The 18,501-nt window shown below is 41.5% G+C and overlaps 2 protein-coding genes across 2 annotated transcripts; one reads left to right on the forward strand and one right to left on the reverse strand.

The window, feature by feature from the left end:
* The first annotated feature begins 14,422 nt into the window (after positions 1 to 14,422).
* On the forward strand, positions 14,423 to 15,667 carry LOC124323186 (putative ankyrin repeat protein RF_0381). Its single transcript, XM_046784319.1, has one exon. It carries the CDS (start codon positions 14,423 to 14,425, stop codon positions 15,665 to 15,667), a length of 1,245 nt encoding a protein of 414 aa, XP_046640275.1.
* A 1,283-nt stretch (positions 15,668 to 16,950) lies between these two features.
* LOC124323202 (ankyrin repeat, PH and SEC7 domain containing protein secG-like) lies at positions 16,951 to 17,868 on the reverse strand. The gene has a single exon (XM_046784320.1). The coding sequence runs from the start codon at positions 17,866 to 17,868 to the stop codon at positions 16,951 to 16,953; it is 918 nt and encodes a 305-aa protein (XP_046640276.1).
* Between the last annotated feature and the right edge of the window lie 633 nt (positions 17,869 to 18,501).

Genomic DNA, 18,501 nt, shown 5'->3' on the forward strand with positions numbered 1-18,501 from the left:
GTTTTTTTTTGGAAAGGGAAAAGCCTTTCGTCCCCCCCCCTACAACAAATTTTTCTTTTTCTATCCTTTTACAAATATTCTGCTGACCGTCGGACGTGTGCCCACTATAACAGCAAATTAGCCGAGGCAACCACCGCAAAAGCTAAGGCGCTGTTATAAGCCACACGGCGGAGTGTGTCAAGGCGCTATATAAAACAAAAAGATAAATATTTAATTCAAAATCTGCGGGAAAGAGGGAAAGAGTGGATTAAATACCACGGAAGGGGGGAGAAAATTGTCACTCTTAACATGTGAAAAGTTCTAGTCAGTTCATAGTTCAATAGTTCAATAGTTTCATCAATTTAAATGGAAAACTATATATTTGGAAAGACAATGAATGGAGTGCAATACAACCAACGGTTCATCTCTCTACGCTCAAACTTACATCAAAGTTTACAGAGCTAGAAGATAACGAAGCTCAGTATTTGTTAAATTCCCACGATATTTTTGAGACACCGGAATACGAACAAATTAATGCTGTCAACGAAATCGTAAATAAGATCCACGAATCTAATACAAGAAGCTTGTCAGCGATTTTAGTTGACGAAAAAGAGTAATCGCGTTTCTGGAGTTTCAGCAGTTGGGCAGCGAAAATCAAGGCATCGTTAATTACAGTAGTTTCAGTTGTCATCCTCACCAGCTGTGTGATTTTTCTTCTATGTAAGTATAAATCAAGAATAGGAGGGCTGCAAGAAATTTTGACCCATTTCGATGTGGGGGTGCAAGAACGCAGACGACGAAAAAATAATGTGCTGACAGAGTAGCCACCCAAGAAAAAGAAAAATCGGAAACACAGCAATATACTGCCCCCACTTGAACAAAACACATTTCGAAATTGATATCGCATTTCTCCCTCCTCAGCAAACTATTAAACAATTAACAAAAAGCTGTTCGATAGTTCTCGACAGACTTTGTCAGTGTGCCCCAAGACTTCATCGAGTTCAGTGTTCGTGAAAGTTGTCCCTAATTAACCCATCCCTGTGCTGTGCCATGAGTGATTCACGTAGAGTTAACGAAGTCCGTGCCAATTGTGAACCGTTAAACGGCGATGGACTTCTTCACCGTTTAGTCAGACAAAACAACTACAAAGAGTTAGCGAAAGTGTCGCCGGGCCCGGGGGTAAATTGCCAGAACAATCGAATGGAGACTCCATTGATTGTGGCGGCACAAGCTAGCGCAATCCGCATCATCTCATCCTTAACAGCTCTGGGAGCTGACGTCGACGCGCAAGACGCCCAAGGAAACACAGCTTTGCATTACGCGGTTCTAAATTCATCAGAGAGGGCTATTGATTCTCTCTCGTACGTGTACGTGAATTTCAATATTCTCAACTCTGTTGGACGAACCGCAATGCATTTTCTGTCAATTAGTAATAGTCCTAACTTGGCAAAACAATTAAGTCGCGATGTGTTCAGAATAGATATGGAGATTACTGATCGGGATGGCAACACCCCATTCATGGCTGCTGTCAGATATGACAGCAGTCGGATGGTCCAATATTTCCTTCAAATTCGCTATAGGCCTGACAAAAAATAAAAAGATGGCAACACGCTGTTACTCCTTGCGTGCGCAGGGCCATCAATAGTAATTTTAAAGCACGTATTAGAACATTGCTCGGAGGTCCGAACGCACAATGTAGCCGGAGACACTGCGCTGCATTTGGCGTCCGTGGCCAAAGGGCCTAACGTTATTTTCGAGCTATGTAAAAGGGGGGCGAATGTAACAGCACAGGATTGTCTTGGAAGAACACCTTTAATGATAGCCATAATGTCGAGTAATCGACAAGCCGCAGCGGTACAGTTAGAATGGCAATTTGCTGTAGGGACAGATTTACTCGGGAAAGTAGATTCACAAGGGTTAAACGAGTCGCAATATTGTGACCTATTCGCAGATCAAGAAACAAAAGAAAATATTCGAAAACTAGAAATCGCATTAAGAATAAGCCAAAAAAGCACCGTCCAAACTAGGACAATTTATTTTAACGCAGCAACGGAAAGGATTGATGTAGACGACGAGGTTAACGACCCACTCACAGAAAATTACGACGATTCCACTAACTCGTCACGAGACATGCCAGACCTCACCCTGTAGCCGACCATTTTTTTTTCTTCATTTCCCTTCATCTACCTCTTTAATTATTTTTTTTTTCTTCCTCTTCTCTTGCTCTCCTCGCCAACGAACTTACGTCAAAGCCCTTATAGTCGGGAAAAAACATTTTTGTTTTACTCTCCCCGTCATTTTTTTTTCTCTCCTCCGTAAACTTTTTTAACACTATTCATACCTTTCCCGCCTCTTGTCGTTTCCCCTCTCCTTTTCCTCTTCTCTCAGTTTCTATTGCCCATGCAAACGTTTTTTGTTTTTTTTGCAATTTGGTCCATCATTTCATATATTACCCAGATAACGTAGGCCTAAGCCTATATCGTTTTTTTTTCTCTTACTCCTTACTCTATCTTCAATGTCCCAGATATTCCTTATGAAAAACGTAAAATCGGGGAAAATACGCTCGTAGAAATCGCCGCCTCGATAAAGTGATAAAAACGATCTAGTGCGCACTGCGCAACGGATGAGAAGGAAAGCCGTCGGATGCTAGGGCGCGCAAGAATAAAATGGCCCGTCAAGGCCGTTACCTTATTTTACCCTACATTCAGTAGTCTTTTTTATGCACTCGTTTACTCTGCGAATCGATGTTCTTCATACCGTGCTTTAAGAAAAAGGCCCAAAAAGGCCTAAGAAGAAAGAGAAAAATAGCGGCTAATCAATGTTCGTCATGCCATGCTTCGGGGAATGGCCCATCTAGGCCTACAGAAGAAAGAGAAAGAAAATAGAGGCGAATCGATGTTCGTCGTTGACGATTAAAATTATTTATACTAATTGTAATACCCCGTTGGGTGATTCGGTGAAGCGTAGACACGTAGGAAGAGGACAAGCCGATGTATTAGAGGTCTGGTCGATAGGAAGGAAGTACAGCGAATATTATGACTATCTTACTAGATTCAAAACCGGATTTCTTTCATCCGTCTTACCTTGAGATTCCAGGCGTCTTACGGCAGAAATCGGGGATTTAACGGAAAGGTGAGGGTAAACAAGCACTCTCACTCTTTCAACCAAAATTTATGAGAGGCAAATCGGTGTTTGTCGAAACGGGTAAAAGCAATAAAAATAACAAAGTAAACATGGCATGACAATGGCTATACCCCATTTACAGTTTTAGCACGTAAGTTACATTTACGTTGAAATCGCAATATTGCTTTTCTAATATTGGACAAAAGCCGACAATAAGATAGACGTCCCACCGATCTTGACATGGTCATTCAGACAGACAGGTTAAATCACGACAACGTCGTGAAGTTTTTTTTTCTCGCTTCCTATTTTTTTCTCAATACGAAAAAGTCCGTTCGTCACCATTAGTTCCCAAATCAAGTGCTTGTTGTACGAAGTTGTTTTTGCGAATTTTAATTTTTTTTTTGGGGGGGGGGGAGGGAAGATCGAGAACGTACCAAATAAGTTATATCGCTGAACCGTCTGACATGTGCGCTATAAAAGCGAATTAGCTGAAGCAAGGAACGCTGAGGCTTGGACGTTGTTATAAACCACACAGCAGAGTGTGTCGCAGCGACGAAATAAAAAATTTTGCAATCAAAGAGAGAGGGGGATTACGGATTTAATCCCATGAGTTGACATGAAGTAAGATGAAAACAATGATGTAAAGGACTTTTAAAAAGAAAGAAGGCCTCAGTAAAAAGAAAATTTCAAAAGAAAAGCCGTCGGAGACCAATCATGAAAAGATAAAACGTGGCGAGTAAAAATATCGGAAATCAGGAAATAAAAGTGGCTCAGTAGACTGCATTTTGGGCGGCAACGATTAACGCTGTCCCCTTTCGATTGTTTGTCAATACACGGGGCCAGTTGACGTACGTTCTCTATCCCGCTTGCACTATTTGCTCGTGCATGTTTATGTAAAACACTATAGTCAAGACGAATAAGAAAAAGATGAATGGTTCATCCTCATCCCGGCAGTCGAAAAACCAGTGGGATCAAGGCATTTTTCCAGAGAGAAAAAAAAAAAAATGAAATGTCTTCAATCAATGGGGCAAAATTTTTTTGTGGAGGGGAATATTGAGTCTCTGCCCTAATAAAGATAACGGGAGGGTGGAAACAATAAAAAGAGATAAAACTGGGATGGGACGCCAGAAAAGTAAAAATAACAGCCACGGACAAAGTTCAAGGCATCTGGTTTAAGAGAGGGTATCACAAAAGAAAGCAAGCCTATCGAAAAACCAAAAGCCGAGTCTCAGTCGCGGCTGAAATCGTTAAAGCCAACCCATGACCAAAACACAAATGTAAAGAGGAGACTTCTTTACAGTATAAAAGACGAGCAAAAACGGTAAATAAACAAAAGGGAAAGGTAATAAAATTTCCGTGATCCAATGGTTTGCCCTCGTTTCTAAAAATAAAAACGAATTGTCGGCGATGACGTCAGGTCGTGACGTCGTGACGTCCTTGACGACGCCCATCTTGAAGTAGGCAGGGCTACCGCCTAAGCATTACATACATTCGTTGGTGTCTTCTGTCTTTATCGTTCTTCCAGTTGTCTTTTCAATTTTGCTGGTATACTAACAGTAATGTTTCAGTACTTCCAAGCGATCGACTATAAGGATCTTTTAAGCATTGCAGAGTCGTTTCTTTTAAGACAGACTCTCGGAGTCAACATTTTAGTAAAGAATACATTATATAGAGATGGCGAGAAAAGAAAAACCTAAGGGTGGAAAAAAAAGTTCCAAAGCGGAAACGTTTTACAAATAAGGAAATAAAAACTGGGAGGGGTATATCACAAGAAATTAAATTAGATCGATCGTCGAAGAAGACGCCCCGGTTATATAAACATATTTAGAGATGCCTAAGCCAAAATGATATTGTTGTTCTACCCCAATGCAAAACGTTTTGTTTCTTTTCTTTAATATTAAAATGTGGCGAATAAGTGTAACCCGATTCTTCCGGTTGTTGATGAGGGGGAATTGACCGGTTGCTTCTCGACGTCCAGTCGCCCATAGATGCCCCGCGAATAGACTATCACAAGCTATTCAATATTTTTTTTTCTCTCCCTCTCACTCTAAATTTCTGATACCGTTATTCATATTAGGCTAGTTTTTCACATAAGGGTAACTCGATTCTCTCGGTTGTTTTTTGTGTGGGGGGAGGGATCCCAATGAATGCAAACTCGTTCGCGAATAAGTAAGAAAAGTTATCGGCACAGGAGATATACATGGATTCGATCCATGATATCCATAATGAGTTGCCAAGAAGGGAAGGGAACTCTTTGCGGCCGATTAAAATTCATTTTTTTAAGGCCTATGGGTTTATTAGTTCCCCATTTAATTCCGACGTACCTATTCACCTTTCTTCCGGTGACAAGGAAAGAAGGAAACAAATAGTAAAAAGGAAAGTGAACTTTCGCCACTTCCACAATTTTTTTTTCTCACTCCATCCAATTATCCCCATCCTTTAGAGCCGACCCGGGATCAACATTAAATTTGGGGGGGGGGGGGGGTATACACTAGGTACACATTAAGTACACCCCAGATAAAATTAGTACGTATTAAGTAGACCAGAGAGGAGGGACTACTTGCCCGTAATATCTTCGTGAATACGAATTTCGCCGGAAATACGAATGCCGAACTGGACGGCCGTGTAAAAGAAAAGGAGGTACCTACCTCTTTTGTCGTAGTCTGATTAATTTGCGTTTTTCCTGTAAGCAAGAAGACATTTTTTTTTCTTGTTTCCTTCTCCACCCGAATAAAAAAATTTGGGGGGTTTTCAATAGTTCGCTAACGTTTTAAAGTGGGTCCAGTATATATAGTGGGGCTAATGGGGGCAAGAATGACCCCAGTGGGAATTCACTAAAAAAAAGGGGGGTCCAGTTGGCACAGTAGAAAACGGAATTCGTGTCACCAGGTGTACACGGATTTAAACAGAAGGTTCCCGAAGAAAAAAAAACCTAAGCGCTCTTGCTGCAGTATCTAAAAAAAGTAAAAGGGAACACAACAATTATATTTCGGCATCTCTTTTACTTCTCGACGTGATATACATGTGGTATATCGTAATTGATCCAGTCAGTCAAGGACTCGATTGTTGGTATCGTTTAAATTCGCGGTCCAATGGTTCACTAACGTCTCTGTATTTTTTTTTTTTTTTTTTTTTTTTTTTTTTTTGTATTATGTGTCGGGAAACGTTGTTCAAAGTTTCCAATAACGTCGAACCTGGCAAAGGTAAATAGGAGGGAACGAAGATGACGAAAACCGTCAGTCTCTTTTCTCCGCGTGCTGCTTCCGACCACTGTGATGCTAGGTTGGCGACTGTCAAATTGTACAGCAGCCAGAATAGCATCAAAAGCCAGAAACAGGACTATAAATAAAATTATCGGGGTATTTCACAAAAGGGGAGGGGGGTAACCACCATCCTATTCAGTCTACCAAATTTGGTTGTCAGCAAACGTCAAGGGAATAAATTCAGCGACAAGGAAGGAGCTGTCAGTTTAGGGACCCTCGGAAAGTGTGACCAGCAGGTGTTCACACCTTAAACTGCTTGGGTACAGGGTCACTGCAGCAATTCATTGTACAACTGAATGAAATAGTAAACAAGTATCAAAAACACAAAAGACAAATTGAAACGGAAAACCAGAAATTTCAATACGAAACGGGAATTTTCAATCCACCAATTGCGGAGATAACAGCAACGTTGCACTTTGCTTCCACCAAAGCAATCAAAAAAAAAATATCAAACACAGGGCACTGGAAAAGAAAAGTGTAACCATACCAGACAAGAAAACGTTTATGGCAACACACGAGTACCAAGTCAAATGTAAGGTCCTACCCCACAGTAAATACAAATAACTTGAAAGTCCCCCAGTTGTAAGGAAAAAGTAATTAAATAGTTATACAGCCAAAATCGTCGGACGCGTGCCCGCTGACAGCGCCCTAGCTTTGGCGTTCCAGTGACGATTCATTGCACATCAATGAAAATATACAGCTCTTGCTGTGGGACGAGATTTCACCTCGCAGGGAAAGGAAATATTATACAAGAAACAAAAATGGGAAGGGAAGGGTAAAATTGTTGACCTGTTTGTCCGACAGAAAACAAACTGTGCACAACGATACAAGGCTGTCGAAAAATTTTTTTAGAAAAACTCAATTTTGGGGTCAAGACTTCTTTTCAAGCCAACCGCCACGAATAGCAGAAATAAAGGCAGTTATTGACGGCAATATCAAGGGAAAACATATTCGTAGGGGCGGAAAGTATAGGTGCTGGACAACGGTATTTAGACGTGTAGTGTATACGCTGAAGTACAAGAGAAAGAGGTTTTCTATAAAAATGGTTTAAACTTAATCTTTCGGGCACGGGTACTGGCCATATGTACAGAACGTTTGTTAAGTCATCTCAAAAGAAGAAAATAAAGTGAGAAACTACGAGACGAGTTCTATGCACCATTATTCGTCACGAAAAGAAAAAAGAAACAATAACAAACAAACTCGAGTAGCAATGACCTTGCGCAACGAAAAGGGAAGGGACAGTGCTAACACGCACAGGGTACATATATACATATTTTTTTTCTCTCTTTCTTTAAAAAAGGGGGGGGGGATATCCCAGTCCCCAAAGACCCAACACCTGGCACAAAACCAAATTCCCAACTAAACCAAATTACCCTAAATGAAAAGTCGAAAAAAAAATAACTCTGGAATTTTTTTTTCCTCTCCTCTCTACATACCCATCGCCAGAAACTACGCCCAAATTTCGACCCCTAATCATTTCTGTTTTCATTTTATTATTTTTAACCTTCTTCTCTCTTTTACTCTCCAAATAAATAAATTTTATCCACATACAATTTTTTCTTTTCTCTCTTCTTCTGTGTTTCTCCTTCACACCTTACTCCAACCCCCAGTGAGCTGAACATTTTAGCATGTACAGTGCTAAGAACAAGTTGTGCGAGTGATCAAAACTTTCCGACGGCGTTTTAACTGATACGTCAGTGCCCAAGTGCTCACGTTTTCCCCCGAAAGCATCGTTTTTTTTATTATTTGTTGTTCGCGCTTATCCAATTTTTTCAAAACTCAGAATTGAATTCAAAGGCAGCCGTAACCATAGTGGCAAACGGTAAGCACATCCGTGCTTATTTTATCACCAATTTGGCCATAACTTTGGTCCGTCAAACCATCGCCACAGCTCTGGGATGTGTCCTCCGCCCGGTGTTCGGTCTGGACACGTCGTTCGTAGACCCGGTGACGTCCCGTGATTTCCCCATCCTATGGGAAACGCGGATTAACATCAGCTACAGCAACCGATCGGAGACGGTCGTGGCGTATGTAGTTAAGGACGAGGAGATAGGCTTTCCCCTCCTCGCAGGAATGGATACGATTCTGTCGTTACAAGGATGTAATGCCCCGGCGGCACCCCCGCCCTCTTCAAGATGGCCGCCGCCACTGACGTCACGCCCTGACGTCACGACCCGACGTCACGACCAGCACCACTGACGTCACCCCCACAGCGTCACCCCAACGTCACGCGGGAACTGCAAGGCAGCTCATCTTCCTGAGTCGTTCCAGGTTGGCGCAGAAAGTCGTTCCCGGCTGGCGTGGCAAGTCGTTTCGAGCTTGCAAGTGCTGACCGGTCACTTCTCCCCAATATAAATCGCTTGTACACATGTCCCTCTCGCTCTCCGCTGCTCTCTGCTGTACTCCCTTCCTGTCGGTCAGACACGCAATACAACCGATTGGCACCTTTTCCTCTGATCTACTTGGTTCTCTGTAATAGCCCAATCCGGGTATTACAATTGGCGACCTTGCCTTTTTCGGCACCTGGAATCTCAACAAGGTAAGATCGGATGAATCCGAATTTAGATCACTCCAAGTATTATGTTAGTACACTAGACGACAACGGTGAACGACCAATTATTGGCCCTAATTTTAAATACTTGAACCAGGCCTAATTAGATTATTGTACAAAGAAAGTAGCAGTAAAACTATTACAGTTAAATTTTGCAAGAAATAAGATAATTACATCAATACAAGACGCTAGGGCGACAACAGGTCACGAAGACGGTGCTTGTAAACGAAAGGAGATAAATTAACTAGGGAAATAAGAATATTAGAAACTAAATTCGACGAACTTTCGACCCCAAATTTTCCTATCTGTAGATTATCTCGTAAGGTTCGAATTGGAAGAGTTACCTTACCAGCAGGGGTTACAGTCTATTTAACAAAACTTCAGAAAACAAAGTCAGCCCCCCATACACCAGTAGAGCCCGATTTACTTGCAGAGGCAACAGGTGGGATATCACCGATCCCGAGAGTTACTGAGGAAATTAAGTGGAGGCCAACAGTAGAGACAGAAACAAACACTAGCATTTTTGATAACGTCGACGAATTTATTCAACTACCGGTAGATGATATAATTAAACGTTTGCAAGAAGAACGGATAAGCGGCTCACCGGACGTAAGAAACAGAGCTAAAGTACTAGACCAATTGTGGAAAGCAGATTTATCACCAGAATTTGATTGGAATACTTATTCCGGGGAATTAAACGAAACAACAGGCTTTAGAGGGTGGGAAAGTGACGACGATACCCTTAGTACTTTTGATCTTGATTTAATATACCCAACAGACGAGATGGCTTTAACACAGGCAGCAATTTACACACTGCAAGTAGCAGGACAAGCTAATACGGCAGCATTAGTAACAGGCATGCGTACCTTAGCAGCACAGAGAAAACTAGAAAATATTCCAATTTTTTCAGGCGAAAGTAATTGTCCGTTAGTCATAGAAGAATGGTTTAAAATAGCGGAAAGAACAGCCCGGTTAGCAGGATGGAATGAAGACCAAAAGATAGCATTCTTCCAAGAGAAATTAACCAAATCAGCGGCCAATTTTAACGATTCATTGACAGCCCAAGAAAGAGAAGACTACGATGACTGGAAAGCGTTACTTATAGGAGGGTTGCATGATAATACAACAAAAGCTATTAAAAAGGGAGAATTAAAAGATTTAAAACAGGAGCCAGGTGAAAGAGTCAGGGATTTTCAAACACGTATAGACGACATGTATCGGGTAGCTTATGGAGCTGGGCCAGCGAATAGCAACGACGCTAACGTAGTATTAGTCCGAGACGACATGAAGAAAGAAATTCTGTTGGCAGGCCTACGCAGGGAAATTGCCACACTAGTTTGGAATAGAGTACAAGCCGACGCGACGTACGCTAATACAGTAGATACAGCGATAGAATGCAAAAAAGTGACAGAAGTAAAAAAGATAGCACAGAGTAAAGGACGCATCACAGCAATTAGACGAGACACAGGAAAAGTGGCACACGACAGATAAAGAAGCATATGCAATATATCACGCGTTAAAAACATTTTATCATTATTTGTACGGTACGAAATTTACGGTAGAAACCGACCACGAAGCATTAAAAAACTTTCCCAAAATTACAGATAATATGTCGAGAAAAGTAATTAGATGGGCTTTGTTTGCCAATGAGTTCGATTTTCAAACAGTTTTTAGGCCTGGAGTAGCTAACCAAAATGCCGACGGGCTGAGTAGAATACCAGAACAAAAGGAGGCAATAACAACGTCTGACCAGACACAAAGTATAAAAGCTCTAACAACAGAAATGTTTTTGCAAGAACAGGAAAAAGACGAATTTTGTAAAAAAGCGAAGAAAAAGTGTATAAAAGAACAGCATAGACGAACCAAATTCATGGAAGAATATTTGGCGGCTGAAACCGACGGGAGGGAACATGATAAGGAACATAGGGAAAACAACGAAAACGAGAACGACCTCGACGAAGAGGAACAATTAAAAGAATTTAATAATGGCTTAATCGGCACGGCCGACGGAAAAATATTGGTACCAGAATCATTAAGAGAGAAAATATTAATAAGATTTCATGATAGCCTATTCGCGGGGCGTAAAAAAAACAACGGCGAGAATTCAAAGACGTTTTAAATGGCCGTTTATGGTAAAAGAAATTAGAGATTATATACGTAAATGTGAATTATGCGCAAAGAGAAAAGTAGGTGGAGACAACAAGTCTCCTTTGAACCCAATCCCTCCCCCAGATCATGTATGGCAATTTATGGCTATGGATATTGTAGGCCCATTAACCCCATCAGGCCCCGAAAATCATACATATATTTTAGTTATGGGAGAATATTTAACTAGATATATAACAGTCGCATCAATGCCAGATAGCACTGCGGAGTCGATAGCTAAAGCCTTCTATAAAAATATTATAACACGCCACGGCGTGCCAGAAATGGTATTAACCGACCAAGGTCAAAATTTCTTATCAAAAGTAATGGAATGTTTGTATAAGCAATGTGGAGTAGAAGCCATTCGAACGTCGGCCTATCGCCCTCAGTGTGAAGGTATGGTAGAGCGCGCAAATCGAACGCTGGCCGACATAATTTCTTGTTATGTTAAAGACAACCCTCATACATGGACAGACTTTTTAGATGTAGCAGCTTTTGTTATTAATACCGCAGTCCACTCGAGCACGGGTTATAGTCCTTTTTATTTAATGTACGGAAGAGAGGCGCGAGAGCCGGACGATTTAATGCCGCCCGTGCGAAACCGGAATTTAACAGATATTAACATGATTTTTTCACAGCAATGGTATGATGCGATTAAAATAGCAAAAGAAAGATTAATTGAAGCGAAAGAGAAACAGAAATATTAATATGATAGAACAGCAAAAAGAGTTGATTTTAAAATAGGCGACAGAATTTTGTTTAAGCAGTTGGCCATCGTGCCCGGAAAATTTAACATGCGCTGGGAAGGACCATATACAGTGGTGGAAAAGAAAAGCAACGTAAGCTATAAAATCGGATCAGATGACGGGAAGAAACGAATGGTGGTACATGCCGATCGCATGAAAAAATTCCAAGGCCGAGAGAGCCCTCAGGCTACTAACATTGTAGCACCCGGCAGAGTGACAAAGTCCAAAGCGCGAGTTGCCCCAAAGCACAATGTAGTACAACATAGATATAATTTAAGAGAAACAATAAAAGCACCAAAAAGATATAGTAATTAATAAAAGAAATGTTTTAGATGGACGGTAAACTCGCGCTGGGACTGCTGTCGACTCTCGCTTTTGCCACGGTAACAGGAGTAAATATTACTATTTGCGACTGCAAAACTCCCAAGGCAATCAGCTTGCTGGACGCGGAGCTCCCATCGTTTTGTCAAGAGAAAGATACCATCCAACCGATTTTCAAAAAGTACCAATTTTTCATTAAGGAAGAACTTCATGCACATTGGGAGGGATATGTATGTGGATCATGGGCGAAAACTTAAAAGATAGTAGGATATTTCTTCGGATCTTACGATACAACATTTACAACTTTTTCGCGACCAGTGGCTGAAAAAGAATGTTGGGAAATGGCCCTATATAATCGTTGCGTAAATAACATAATGGAAGGATCAGCAGATTCTTTCTCTTTCACCACGTCACCAGAAGGCGACGGGGTGTGGATGCAAACAAAAGAATACAGCGTAATTAACTGCATGCTCCAAAAGATAATTATTAGAAAAGACTGCATTTACTGTCCAATAACTTCCCCTTTTGGTCTATTAACTAACAGCTCGGAAGTGTCTTTTGTTCGCCATCATGACTCTGTCATAGTATGGGACGCAACAAAGGCTAACATTTCAGGACAATGTAATTTAAGAGAATTAAAAAGCGGATCAGGATTTGTACACAAAGTAGACAGTAATTCTGTAAAATTGATAGACGACAACGCTCAATTGGAATATTTTTATTACGAAAACATAGAAGCAATTTGCAACAAGGCCCTACATAAATTAAAAAATTTAGATTCTGCATATCTCCGAATACTCGCGCAGGATTGGACCCACATTTCGAATGCGGAAACTAAACTTTGCCTAGATAATAATTTGGAGGAAGTAATATGCACTAGCCAACAAACACAAGAATGTGTCTTAGACAAAAATGAACTTGCTTTAAATCTGACGCACCTAGCGAAAACGAAAAAAAATTGTTTAATGCCAGTTTGGCTACATGAATTATATAATAACATGGAAAAAATGCAGGGAAAAGAGAGGGATAACATACGATATTTTTACGTCATATCAACGGATTGCGATAGAAAGCAAAATTTTCGCTGGAATAGCGAAACGTTTGAAATAATGGCCTACATGCCCAATAGGCGAGAAGGTTGCTTAACAGCAATAAAAGGTAGCCAACCCACCCTTAAAAATTGTACACAAGAAAAAAATCAAAAATGGATATTTGGCCCACCCGAGATTCCTATCAAACGGAAGACGGAAGATAGCCAACCCCTTTTGCTTCAACACCACCAGTATATGGAACGTCAAGCGACAGTTCATGAAAATGTGTTGGAAAAAGAAATACAGAAAATTTATTGTGGAAACCTTCAAGTGCGTAAATATACATTAATTCTACTGGCGGAGCAAAACGGGCTGTTAGCCGCCCGCGCAAACAAACTTCTTATGTGTAAGCGACTTAAAACTTATGGTGAATATTTTATGGTGCAACAATGTACGGCAATAAACATTTCAGTTGGAATGAAAGAAACGAGATGCGGCCCTGAGCCTATTTACAAAGACTTTACAGTAGGCAAAGACGGATTTTCGTTACATCCCTTCGAAGAGTGTTTTTGGCCTAATAAAGTTGTCAATTTAAATGGAAAACCCCATATATGGAAAGATGGAGAGTGGACCTCAATGCAGCCATCGTCTCATCTTTCTACCCTCCGCCTCACAGCAAAATTCGAAGAATTGGAGGATAACGAAGCTCAATATGTAATCAATTCCCACGACATTGTTTACAGACAAGAGTATGAAGCAATAAATTCAGTGAACGAAATAGTCGGTCGAATCCATGAATCAAATTCAAAGAGCCTGTCAGCAATAATAGTGAACGAGCACGAAAAATCACGCCACTGGGACCTCCGGAGATGGACATCGAAACTCCAAACATCATTAATCTCAGTAATTGCCGCGTCTATATTCTCCGTAATTGTACTTGGTATAATTTGGAAATATAAGTCACGGATAATGGGACTGAGGGACATACTGGAACAGCTCGCCGTCCACATGCAAGAAAGACGGCGCCAGAGAGCCAATATGCTGACAGAGTAAAAACAAAAAGAAAAAAAATATATACATGTATCGGGTATCGATGGGCGTCGATACAGAGTAGTTAACGCAGCTGTCAATCGTCCATCAAACAATTAAAAGACCAAAAGTTTTTTCGGTCCCACGCAACCACAACCCATTTTTGTCAGTGCAGTTTTGACTTCGGTGCGCAACAGTGCCTAAAAACTTTTTGTGTCGCGGAAAAGTAACGAGATGAGTGCCTCAAAACGAATCATTAAGAAGAATGTGGGCTCCGAGCCGTTGAATGGTGATAGTGTTTTGCACAAATGTGCACGAGCCAACAGCGCGGGTGGAATCGAATGTGCAGCATCAACTAGCCACATGAACGGAAAAAACAACCGGCAGGAGACAGCATTGATCGTCGCCGCGCAGAACTCAGCCTGCCGTGCGATGGCCGCACTGATCCGGCAAGGAGCAGAGGTAGATCATCAAGACGGAAACGGTAACACTGCCCTACATTACTCTATTCTAACCGTATCCGAAAAAGCGGTGGGGATTCTCTCCACCGCCGCAGCAGATTTTAACATCCCAAATGCCGATGGGCAAACGGCAATACACTTGCTAGCCCGATCGAATAACTTTAAATTAGCCAAACTAGTATGTAGAAAGTTGCCCTTATTGAAAATGGATGTAATTGACCAAAACGGATACAATCCGTTCATTGCGGCTGTCGTACACGGCAGCCTCAGAATGGTCGATTACTTCCTCCATTTAGGTTACGATCCAACGACAAGAACGCGCTTGAATAAGACACCTTTACACATCGCCATAGAATTAAATAATCTTGCAATGATTAAGTCACTCGCTAAAACACCGAATATCAATAATATTGACGACAACGGCCACAGCGCCTTAACAATTGCCGTCGGTCGCGGAATCGAAACCGCGGTGGACGTTCTCTTGCAGCAAGACGCGGATATTTCACAGTTAGACAAAACGGGAAATTCTATGTTACACATTGCATGTACGGGGAAATCAGCGAATATTCTACGCCATATGTTTGAACATTTCTCAGATTTAAATATTCGTAATTCATCAGGCGAAACCCCACTACACCTAGCTTGTGCACTTAATAAAAAAGCCGTAGTCAGCGAGTTATGTGCGCGTAGAGCAAATATCACAGCGCAGGACAGTAGCAAGCGGACACCGCTGATGACAGCAATTATGTCAGGAAGTCAACGGTCCGCACTCGTCTTGCTAGAGTGGGAATTTGTCAGGGAAACGAACCTAATCGAATTATCAGACGAAAATGACATGAACGCGCTCCAATATTGTATTCTATTTAATGATCAATCAACAGCGGCCAGAATTAGAGCGGTCGAGTTGGCGCTGCTTAACGCTCAGCAGGCTACTCCACCAACGCAAACCCTTTATCTTAATACAGGTGTAAGGCGCTTTTCAGGGGCTTGGAAAAGGCGCGCCTACTTCAAAGAATAACTCGGATTGTTGGGCCGAACTAAGTTTATTATTTAACACTGCACAGAATACAAAAAGGAGTATGGTAGAGATCGACTCACAACTGGAGCCACAAGCAGTTGAGGAGTGAGGGGACTAGTCTAACTCTTGGAGGGTGCGACGGGAGTTTATATACTGATTCCCGCGCGGCCATATTTGAATAGTTGAACGTGTCGGCCATTGCAGTGATTCCAAAATGGCGGGACAAAATGATCATGGCTATTAATAGAAGAGGAGCATGAAGGGGGCGGGTTTACATACGGTACATACAGTAGACGATATGCACTCTTCTGGTCAGTCTCGGCTGCGCATTTCATACCTCCTTCCTTTGAAAAGACACGCCCTCGTGTCTAATCAATAGAGGTTATGACAAAGGCACGGGAATGCATGTATGGATTCTGAGTATACATTTTTATTCATACGAATTTAGATTGGTGATTACGAATTCCAAATACAAAAGACAAAGTATAAAGAACAATTTACCGTCGGCCCGGCGGTATCTAAAATTTTCTTTCAAAATTGTCTACTGTTTCTATCATTTGACTACAAAAAGTTGGTTATTATTATTGAAATATCTTAATAAAAACGCCGGAGGATACGCTGGCGGTCTTGCTGGTATACGGCCATTAGCCGCGCTTGCGTCTCCAAGAATTTTTCGCTTAATTCCATCAACTCGCGTTGCACCTGCTGATGCTCTTGTAGAAAGTCGGGCAGGCGGCGTGTTGAAGGCGGACCGTACAACGAATCGTACGATGGAGGCAAATGCCGTCCGTTACGGTCAGGCGGAGGAGGACTTCCGGGGGCCATCGGGATGATTCTTGGTGGCTGCACGTAATTCTCCTGTTCTTCCATGGACATGGGAGACGGGCTTCTTGGAGTGTCCGGGATATTTCTTTGATGGCGACGAGCATTCCTTTGCTCTTCCATCGCTTCATCCATTCGTCGGAAACTCATTTCCGTGAGGCGTTGCACTTCCTCTGAAACCGGCCGTGCTGGCGAGAGCTCACGTCGCCAAGTCATTGACGGCACTGTCACAATTTCACTGGTTGCTTCACTTGTTGTTGCTCCTTCATTTCTAAATGAATTGTTTACTTCACCATTTGTTGCACTGTTTAACAATTGGTGTCCGCGTCCTCGACCGTACATTTTTGGTTTTTGTAGAGAAGAGGGTTGACGCAAGACTGAATTTTACTTTTCTTTTCTTTTTCTTTTACTCACTTTTATTTTCATTATTTTTATTCTTTTTTACCATTTGATATTTGATCTTAAAGAAACATTAAGTCAGTTTCTAGGTCACTTTGTCCTTCATCTGGAGATAATTGCTGAGTGTCCAATTCTGGTGCATTCCACGGCATCTCCTGTTGGGGTGCATATACCTCTGTATATATGGGGCAATTGTATCCAGATGGTAGTTTAGCTAGAATGGTCACTGGGGAGTCTTGTTCGTAGTTGAGTACTGTTATTCTTGCGCCTTTGTGGATGAGGAAACTGGCCAGTTCTTTATTTCCAAAAAGGGAACAGTGGTGCAAGGCCGTGTTTCCACTTTCGTCTGTGGCGTCTAGTAGAATACACGTTTTTATGTTGACAGGTTCGCCATTTACGATGATTACATCAGTCGAATTGAAGTCATCATTTAAAAAAATAGGATCGACTGGCGTGTTTGTGTCGTCGAACAGTTCCTTTGTTGCTTCCGTGTAATTAAAACTTGCCGTTATGATTAACGGTGTTTGTCCTCTCACATCAATGGCGTTTCTGTCCACGTATTTTTCTTTTAGCATTTTTATTGCCGTTAGATTGTTGACAGAGCATGCGATGTGAAGAGGTGTTTCGTCATACATATTTCTCGCGTTGAAGTCTGTTGTGCGAGAGGAAATTATTTTTAAAAGTGATATGTTTTCGTGGCGGCAGGCCATGTGAATCAGCGTATTTTGTTGATTGTCTCTTGTTGATGCATCAAAGTGAACACTATGCCACAACATGTCCACTGCTCTTTCGTTGTTGTACTTAATGGCAATTGTCAAGGGGATGTCCCCGTAAACGTCTTTAATTGATCCTTGGGTTTTATCTAGAAGCTTGTGTAGAATGCAAGGGCTAGCATTCATGCATGCGTAATGCAATGGCGTTTTTCCTTCTTTTTCCTGTTTGTTGTAGTTCTCGGATGATATCAATAGGATGTGTAACATTTTTATTTTATTTTGTTTGACCGCTAGTATCAGCGCACTGTCTCCTTCGTTGTTTAATATTGTCGAATTGAAATATCGATTCTTCCTTACTGCTCGTCCAATTTCTATGTTGTTTAGTTGCACTGCAATATGCATGGGGGTGTTTCCTTCTTTTGTACGAGCGTTTGCGTCTGCGCCATTTCTTAATAATTCAAGCACTAATTTGTGCGCATTTGCTTCGATGGCGTAGTGGAGTGCTGAATAGCCTTTTTCGTCTTGAATGTTAATTGAAGCCTTCTGCGTAAGTATTAAACTTGCGAAGCTATAGGCTCCCAGTTGGCTTGCAATTATCAGTGGTGTCTCGTTTCGGTGGTTGGAAATATTGACGTTTTTCTCTGTTCTGACTCGTTCAAGGAGACGATTAACAGATTTTCCTCTAGTTCCAAACCAGCTTGCTGTGCTTGCAATTCGACTAAATGTCATATTTATTTTACTGATTCTCACTGGAGCATGTTTGCCTGATATTGCTTCATTTACTGCTTTGTCCATTTCTTTTGTTGAATTCTTTGCTTTATTTTGGATGAGGACTTCCATATTTTTGCCGTGTGACGAGTTTGCTTGCATGATGGGGACTGATAATTTCCCGTTATTGCT

Source organism: Daphnia pulicaria, chromosome 1 (genome assembly GCF_021234035.1).
Source record: "Daphnia pulicaria isolate SC F1-1A chromosome 1, SC_F0-13Bv2, whole genome shotgun sequence".
NCBI classification, from domain to species: Eukaryota; Metazoa; Arthropoda; class Branchiopoda; order Diplostraca; family Daphniidae; genus Daphnia; species Daphnia pulicaria.

What these genes read in the sequence shown, in the direction of transcription:
- LOC124323186 (XM_046784319.1), top strand. Translation starts at nt 14,423, where the DNA reads ATGAGTGCCTCAAAACGAATCATTAAGAAGAATGTGGGCTCCGAGCCG.
- LOC124323202 (XM_046784320.1), bottom strand. Translation starts at nt 17,868, where the DNA reads ATGTTACACATCCTATTGATATCATCCGAGAACTACAACAAACAGGAA.